The sequence below is a fragment of the Lottia gigantea genome, assembly GCF_000327385.1.
Source record: "Lottia gigantea unplaced genomic scaffold LOTGIsca_10, whole genome shotgun sequence".
Classification (NCBI taxonomy): Eukaryota; Metazoa; Mollusca; class Gastropoda; family Lottiidae; genus Lottia; species Lottia gigantea.
This window is the reverse complement of record NW_008706747.1, coordinates 1,986,209-1,995,930: the sequence shown is the minus strand read 5'-3', so window position 1 is coordinate 1,995,930 and position 9,722 is coordinate 1,986,209. Positions and strand designations below refer to the sequence as shown.

The window sequence follows — 9,722 nt, the reverse complement described above, 5'->3', positions numbered from 1 at the left end:
TTGGTCAAACGGGTGGTGAATCTGTCCCTTTAAAGGAACAAATGTGCCACAGAAAACGTAATTTTTCAGCTAAGCTAATCAGTAACAGTGTTCACAGCTTTACATTCAAGACCAAAATCAACCCCCAATATGGCGCATCTGTCCTTTTAAAGTGGTCTCTAATACCTATTTGGATATTATTTTTGCTCAATTTGACTGTTGCTAGCCAGAACAATTGAGAAAAAATGCTGACATGCGTTAGTGTAATAAAAGCAGACGTTGTCTTAACTTCATGCTTTTTCCGATTAGAAATTCACATCTTTATTTTCTCATACCACGAAAATTAAACATTAGAATTTGAAAAATTACATTAGCGTGTTGGAAGCCGTTAATATCTCTTTCCTCGAATGAAAAAATAAATTGGTAAATTCACACGAGCTGTGGAATAGCAAAAAAAAACGTTATATACAGTAAGCTCGTATTTCGATCCAGTTTCGAGTCCTCTCCGTGTAATAGCAATCATAGATGAGGACGGGCTGTAGTCCATTAGAACCTTGAAATCTTGACATGACGTCATTTGCTTGGTTATATCGAACGAATGGTAGTCGCATGTTCTTATCCATTGAGAGAAAGTGTGAGTAAGTCTCGTAACCTTGATTGGCATTTTTCCTCCAGTCGAACCAGTTAATGGGTGCAGATTATCTGGGAAAGATCAATGCCAAGAGGTTTGACCAAGGACGAACAGGAAGATAGGGTCCTCGTGATCCTAGATAGTTATCCATGTGTTTCGTTCTTTTCTTTCAATTCACTGCTGCGTGTATGCTAGTGATTTAAACGGTATGACGTGGTCTCAATAATCTTTGTTGTTCCATCAAGAATTCGCTTGTGTACTCGGGAAAAATCCCTTTTATGACGGTAATCTACAACTGCAATGCAATTAACAAGCACAGTGTAGAACAGAATGGCGTAAAACTGCATTTAGTTCATGTACTCTTCACCGGTTTATCCGTTATCGAAGCATTGCGTGTGTTATCGGAATAATTCCTCGTTCCCATGTAATCGGTATTTTTTAGCCATACTTGTTAATTTACATCTGCAATTATGATAGTCATTTGAAAGTATGGCGTAAAACTCATTTCATGTTCTGAATAATCTTCAATGTTTTTACCTGTTATCGGCACATCGCGTGTGTTACTTTTACTTCCGTATCTGATCTGTATTTAGCAGTCTTATAGTTATCCACAAAGTGTAATTATTTCAGTCATTTGGACTGTAATAATCACAGTGGCTTAATGAGAAGGTGAGATTACTTCAAGTTCAGCGAATTTTGTTGTTAAAGGGACAGATGAGCAATTTTTTTTTTCGACGAACCATACTTTATTCTCAGAAATGGGATTTTTTTTTTAGCTAATTAAATTAGTAATAATGTTCACAGCTCACCGTCGAAATTTGAGTATTCAAATGCGTGTCCAGAATTATCCGAGTTTGCAAGTTAAAAGACGAGTCGTCTTTTTATGGGACTCCGCCATATATAGAAAGACATCTATTGAAATAGGAAAATATATTCCTAGTTTGAGATATATTTGAAGGAATTATGCGATATATGTACATTTCTAGTACTTCTGAAGACTATTTACATATATTGAAGACACAAATCACCCGCCCACCCACCCTAAAGGCGTTTCTTTCCCTTTCAACACGCTTGTTTATCATTGTTTGACCCAATTTCTGTCGATAAACGTGGAAGCTGAAATAGGAAGTTACTTTACCTTCTGATCACGATAGAAAATACCATGGAATTGAATTTTATGGCAAACGTGGGGGCTTTAATAAGAAAAACTATCAGCCTGATCAGAATAAAGGTTTATAGAAAAATATTGCCGTTTATTTCATGAATTTATGACACAACTTTCGTAAGCAAACTGTTATAATAAGAAACCTAGAGTTTTATAAAGTTCGATGACTTTCTTTCATGAATATTTGACCAAATTTTCGTTGACAAACGTGGAGGTTAAAACAACAAAATCTGCAGTGATATATTATGAAGGAAAATGGAATAGTCTTTTATCGTTTGTTATTTTCATGAATATATAACACAATGCTTGATAGCAAACTAAGGTAAAATGCATTTAGTAGCATTTTTGAAAAAAATCACAAGCCCGCTTGGTGTTTCTGTGGGGGGAGGGGGGGGGGGGGGTCTACAGGGGCCTACATTTAGTTGCATTTTTTAAAAGAATGAAAAAATCCTAAGTCCGCGAGGCGTTTTTGTTGGGGGTCAGACACTCCCAGACACACATTCTTTCGAAATATTTAACAATTAACATAGTGAAAACCGCGTGGCCCCTGCTCGGCCCCTTCATCTTATGTTTCTTATAGACCCCACTGGAACAAAATGTATAGCATCAACATTGGAAAGTAACTTTTTTTTTAATAGGCCTCGTAGTATGGTTTGAGCTGTTTCCCCCCATGTGCATTTTTAGTAAACACTGTCACTTTCGAATCGTGATTATTTGTTGAGAAACTTGGCTTTTCTTGTAGCAGTTTCGAACCCTTTGGTCGTATGTAGTGAGTCTTAATGCTCCATAATGAAATATTCTTCCCAAATAGCTTCATTGTGAGAGCTTCAGTATTTTTGATCCGGCTGAGCTCTAATCTTCTTACGGTACATTAAAATATGCACGATCTGCACTGTTGTGTTAAAATCCTCCCAATCATGCAATAAGAATTCTAATCTTAAAAAAAAAGAACGTTTAAAGGAGGCTTTTCGCGTATCAACCATTTCATTTGCCGTTTCAATTTGATTGTCTTTTCTTAAGACTCTGTCATATATAGAAAGAACATTAAAAAGAAATAGAAAGTGAAATTCTTAGTTTGAGGTATTTTTGAAGGACTTTTGCTATTTTCGTACATTTCTAGTACTTCTATTTTCAAGACCCAAACCAACCCCCTTTAAGGCAAGAAGCAGTTGGGCATAAAACTCCATTCCGCTAGAAAAAAAAAATTTACAAGTCGTGGAAATAGAACTTGAATCGCCCTTAAGTTCAATTCAGATTGAAATCTTAGTCCTTCTATTCTGATTTAAAATGTATTTTTGTTTGGTTTTTTTTTTTCGATTTTTTATATGAAAGCAAATATGACAATGCAGATATAATAGCATTAGAATTAATGACAATATTTAAAATCGTGAGATGAGAGTGACTTGCTAAAAAATTATTTTTGATATGAAAATAATACACATCCATTAGCGAATTTCCTGTTCTGATAGTCCGAAATTACCGACTCTTTTATTGCCTTGACTAGCTTTGTTTTTTTTCTCATAAATTTCTGCTTTTTGTTTGATCAAAATATCTCCTTGCAGAATTCAATCAATTTCGATTTCCTAACCAACAATTACTGAGTCCATTGTATCAACAGCTTATTGATCAGCAATAACTGACTATTTATTATATCTATCAGTGTTTTTAGCAAAAGTTAGCAAATTTTAGACATGAATTATAACTATTAGAGGCTTAGTAAGAGTAAACAAGATTTACGGTGATATATCAGCGTAAAACTTGCTTACTCTTACCTAGCCTCTGATAGTAATAACAAATATTATAACAAATATAAGAGAGTCAACAAGTTTGAGGCTAGCAAAACAGCCACATTAAAATAAGATGACAAAATAACCTGAAGATGACAATGTAGATTGTTGAAACGTAGTGTGTAATAAAACTAAGGAGTAGTATACCATAAAATTGTGTTTTGTTATTCAATGTGATCTCTACCCGTAAATGCCGTTAAAGGATTAATTAAAGGAAGGTAAGAGTCAGTAGGTTCGGACTACCATTCTGTTGAAATCGTGTTAAAATCCTAGTACCGTAATCAAATCCTGCAGCTACGTCACTTCAGTACACCAGAGTCATATAGTGATTAGATGATATTACATGCAAGCGGATGAACGAGAAACAGAGTTACATAGATTTAATTATTGTTTTTCCTCGTAGCTTTATTCCTTATTCATTACTGTTCTAATTGCCTTTGTTTTCGTAGTTAAGAATCATAGTCTGTGTAACATTCATTGTTCGACTAATGTGGTTTCGTTAAAGGTATACTACCTCTTTGAATGACCGAAAATTTAACTTTTGAAACTTGGCCAAAATTAGTCTTCGTTCATCAGTGGACTTGCCTAGTGTTAAAACTGTACGACAGAATCCCTCTATTATCCAATAAATCCATGAAGTCATTAAAAATTCATGCCTGGAAGCATTTTTGAATAAATATTTCGTTTAATTAATTTATCATCTTATATAGAGATTCTATTCTTTAGTCATGTCACATGCTAAGTCCAACTGATGAATATATACACTTATTGACCAAGTTTGAAACTATAAATTTCAGGTCCTTTCTAAGAGGTAGTATTCCTTTAATTGTATTTTGTTCGTTATTTTTGTCCGACCAATTAATATCTTAATTGTATTTTGCTCATTATGGTTTTTTATATAAATAAGTTGAAGATTATTAGCTTATCTATAATTGTATTTGTACAAAATCCTGTTGGCTTGGTAATGCATGCCAAGGGAGACGGTATAGTTGATATTGCGGATGCCATTTCGGAAATGGCACGTAAATCATAAATAAAACATCGATTTGATGATTTCATTAGATTCCTGGTGTTAGAAAACATACATATCTAGACACTTAATTTCTAATTGCATCACATGCATAAGCGAAAATATATCAATATTAGTTTTCGGCGGCCATTTTGGACGCAATCTTGAAATTTATACCTTCATAATTTTCAAAAAAAATATTAACACCCTATTTTTGAAAGCTTATTATACTTTCTCTTATAAATAAGTGGGTCATTGCATTTATCATAAAAAAAAAATCTTTATTTCATGACAAAATTGCCTACACTATATTCCAATATCCTATGTCTTCGTATTGAGAAACAAAAGTTCATTACAATTCTGAAAAAAGATCTGAAAAACAGTCATTGTCCGACCACTGTGGTGTCTGAATCGCATTTCGCTCATTTATTTAAAGGGATTATAGAGAGGTTTCTAATCTTTTGTGTGTATTGGGGCCATTTATGACTTCTTTTTGCACCATTCTTATATTCCGCCAGATGGAGATGTCTGTGGTTCATGTAATTAAAGAAATGTTCATGGCGATGGTGACTCTAAACTGCTACCTCCGCAGAGATTCCACATTATCGGATTGTTATTGTGATACAAATTGGCCGACATTAATCAGCATTCTGCAAGCTTGATGTCATGCTGCGACTGGGTTTTTCAACTTGCCATCCTCTCCAGAGCTTATATATTATTTAATAGAAGTTAATGCATTGTATTATGATTGACTGTGATTCTTTTAAAATATTCATTCCTGCAACTCCGTGACTGAGTTTGCCAACCTGCCAACCCTCCGGAGGTTCCATTATCTAATAGTCTAAATGCTTTTGTGGTAATAAGTGTTCAAGTATTGCATAATTTTAATAGATGGAATTTCTCTAACTAATCCCTTAATCCCTTAACACGATGTTTACCAGCTTGCTATCCTCTACGGAGATCATAAATTTTTCTATTGTGCAATGTGCAGTAAAAAAACATCATCATTAATTTCATTAACTGCATTAGACATCATGGTTGTGGAATGAACCGAACCCTCAGGGTATCGTTACATCTTTGTTTTCTATCCGTCATATTACAATTGGGATTTTTTTTTAATGGTATTCAAAATAGGTCTTCTTGTCTTTGTAAGTGTATCAAGGATAGACATATAGTCCCGTAACTAAAGATGGAAGGGGGGGGGGGGGGGGGGAGGGGTGGAAATATATTCTCCCCCACCTCCACCCCCTGCAAAATTAGAACAATTATCAATTGAAGCTGAAATCAGTCTACATCAGCTATTTTGCTCCTCATGCAAATGCGGCCGCCCCCTTTGCACATTGGGTTGGATACGAGCCTGTACACATACAGCTTCTATTCGCACCATTCTGATTTATCATCCTACGTCCATGGTTCCTGTCATTACATATAATATTTCATCAAACTAAGATGCCGATCTCGCGTAAAAACGGCTCAAAATGACGTCTTTTACTGGTTCAAGACATACACATCTATGGAATCGGGCAAGAAATAACATTAGTAGAGAATATGTTTCCCTGTCAAGTCCCAGCGCTGAAGCTTGTACGGCTTTAACTCGGCCCACCTTTCACTAAGAAAATTTTCGTCATTTTACAAATTGCTTGTGACAATTCTGTGGACCTCACTCAAATAACCCCGCCCCCCTCCCCTCCACATCCACCTGAAAAGTCATTAAAACGCTAGTGGCCACAAAAGAGTCGGATGGCCATCCAAGCACAGCCATGTCGTAATGAACTACACTTCATAAAGCTCTATATATAAATATCAGTGACCGACCTAGAACATTATGAATCACTTCTGCTTACCGAGTTATTTCAGCGGGTCGGAAAAACAGCCATGGCTGTACATTGATTGATGGCAGGAACGATTCCGGCATAATCCTCGAAGGGGGTAGAGTTAATGAGAGATTGAAAGCGGTCACCGGGTCTTTTAGCCGCGAGCTACGTGGATTGACGTATTTACCGTCCCAAGGGGTAAGGCCATGCAAAGTCGAGGCGCAGAGTGACATCTGGAGCTATACACGTGGAATTGGCGTGTGTATCATCAACCGGGTTAGGGCATATCAGAATGCTTAGTGGGGGCACATTTAATTCACGTATTTTCGTCCCCAGAGGTGGGGCATATCACAGGTGACATTATCTTGCTCAGTTGAGCTAGCTACACGACGATTGGGGCATAAAAAGATTAGCATTATCACGCTCTTTCGCTCTGAATAGTGACGACACTGGTGTGTGCAGTCTCGAGGTGTGGGGAATAGAGTTGACGATATGCTCACTCGAGGCGCCATAGCATAGGTGCATAAGGGGGGCATAAAAAAGTATCTTTGTGCGCAAAGGTATAACATAGTACGCGTGAACAAAAATTAGTAGTTTATAGAACACCCGCTACGTGCGCCTGCTATGGCACCATATCTAGGTAGTAAAGATAGTACATCTAAGGGGGCATGCATGGTGTGCATTTACATTGCGTGCGAATCGTCAGAGTATGGACATGTAAGGCAGTTGGTGGCGACTTAATGGCGGAGGTCGTGGTTGGCATTCAAATATAAGTTCTGTACAGGTGACAGGTGCAAGCCTTCTTTTGAATAGGGGTGATAGAGTTCTCCACAACGAAATCCCCCCACCCCCTCAATAGTACAGAAAATAGCTTAAATAGAAATAAAATCTTTATTTAAAACTCTCAATACCAAATTCTCTGTCAGAAATTCAAACACGTCTTGAATTAGTTCAAAATTCAGTCCACGTTACAACTGGTACTGTGTTATAAAGCCAATGAGCAATATTTCTAAACTAATATATCTCCATTGGAATGTGGAATGCTGTAATGTTCAAGGACTGACATAATATTCTTTAAGCCTCGCACGTCGTTTGATATAGGAATATCATCATTCATAAAATCATTCGAGCGTCTTTTAAAGGAAGGTGTTGAGTCTAAACTGCCATGTTACATCAGTTCAATTGGGAAAACGCCGTTAGTAAGAGAGGCGTTTCGACTTAACAACTTGTACTTTGTGTAAATCTTCTATTCAGTTAAGGTGCCCTCACACCAAAGCGATTACCAGTTCCTAATGTTTGCGAATAATGAAAGTGGTCATGAGTATCGAACGCAACTCACAACTCAATTGCATGGGAGTTACGTTCGATTCTTATTTGTAATCATACACTACTGGTGATCGCTATGGTGTGGGGTTCACTTTAGCTATAAGGGTAGCATGTCCTCCATATAAGCGAATTTCTACCACATTGGCAGATTAATGAAAGCGAGAAAAAACTGATCTCCACGTGATCAAACGTCTAATGAAAACTTTTTTTGAACACGCTTACAATTGAAGGCAGGAGTATCGGAGTTTGCTTTGAAAATTTGAAAAATGGTTTGTAGCCAGAACTGTACGGTTATTCCATACCCAAGAAAGTAGTTCTTCCGACTCCATAATGAGATATGCGGTATGACCTGTGACTAGAGGTGCGAGAAATCTCCATTCCCCCTCCCCAAATTTAAATAACATTCTAATCATGCAAAAAAAAAATATGTATATAAGACTTATGCAGTACATATTGAATGGATGACGTCACTAACCCCGAAATGTATTAATGATACATAGTCTATACAATTACAATTCCGGAACTTTAAAAAGAAAACACCACGGACTAGTCTTTGAATTTAATCAAGAGTTTTCTATCCCTTAAATCTCATCAATCCAAGTTTCATTTTTGAAACGAAATCATTAATTCTTTTCACAAATCACAGATAAGAAGTAAAACTCCACATTGTTTCATTTTCTACAAAATCACCAATAATAAACCTTAATTGCACTACACAGAGTTAGGCGCTTTAAACATCGACACCACGAGACGTAGTACTAATTGAGATATGATTCGTCATGTGATTTTCGTCCACGTCAGCGGTCGGTACTCGGCAGCATCTTTTGAAATACATTCGGATGAACACTTTTTTGAAGTTGTCCCCAAAGATTAGATACACTGCCAAACTGATACAGAAGTCGATATAGTATAACAATTCGAATAACCGTTGGAAGATGTAGTCGTTGGTAGACACGTGCGCGTTCTGAAGAAACTCCAAAATCATGAGCTTAATCCGGATACCATGGATCGGCGTGTGGAGAACCAAAAATACCACGGACACCGCAAACAACATCTTGGTCACTTGAGCTTCGGGGCTTTTCCCCTTCTTGATCGGCCGTATTAGATTCATGAACAACCGTTTCTTACGTTCGTACGCTTGTATAGCTGCAATGGTTATCAGCACGACCAGAATGACCATGAGGAAAAACGGCAAGACTAACGTGAGCATCGTGTCGATGTACGTCAGAATGACAGTCGCTTGCTGAAATTCACCATACGTTGAGCAGAATGTCCCTTGTGCGTCCTCGACGATGCCAGTTGTCCACAGAGGGAAGTTGTATAGTAAGAGAGAAATTATGGTGCAAGAGGTTATCACAATTTTTCCCATGCGGGACGTGCAGATCACCGGAACTAACTGAGGCTGACTGATTCGGATAAAGTTCTCAAATGTTATAATTACAACGAGCCATACCGACGAGAAAGCACAAATATACGACAAGAAAATGGTCGTCTGGCAGATGACATTAAGGCTGAATATTGGAACGTGAACACGATACAGCCAAACGACGAATAAAGACACGAGGAAGCCAATGTCTGAGAGACACTTTACTCCTAAATAGAGGCAACAGGAAATAGTGCGAAGTTGGGCACTGAAAAAGGCACCAGCAGCAAGGGTATTCCCTACTATTCCTATCACACATATAATGGGGATCATCACAGTCTGTATGCGCCGAATTGTCACGTAACTTTGTTCCACCACGGGTTCTCCGATATCCGTCATATTGTCCGTCGTGGTCTCGGAGAAATTAAAACTTATGGTAGTCATTGTGACTTTGCGAATACTCCAAAGTTTATATTATGGAATTGTTACAAGTTCTCCCAAATTTGAGATATTGAGAATTTTTGCTTCATTTTGAATTGGCAAAAAATCTGAATTTTATATCAAGAAACTTATTATTATTTGCTTCATTATCACGGTCTTAATTCCAAATACATCTGAACCCAAATACCAGTGTTTAAAATATCCATA

The 9,722-nt window shown here is 37.2% G+C and overlaps 1 protein-coding gene across 1 annotated transcript; it reads right to left on the bottom strand.

The window, feature by feature from the left end:
• Positions 1–8,690: 8,690 nt before the first annotated feature.
• Positions 8,691–9,404, bottom strand: LOTGIDRAFT_97171 (hypothetical protein; the record flags this gene model as incomplete). Its single annotated transcript, XM_009046149.1, has 1 exon — positions 8,691–9,404. A coding segment is annotated over one exon (714 nt), but the record flags the coding sequence as incomplete, so codon positions are not given.
• Between the last annotated feature and the right edge of the window lie 318 nt (positions 9,405–9,722).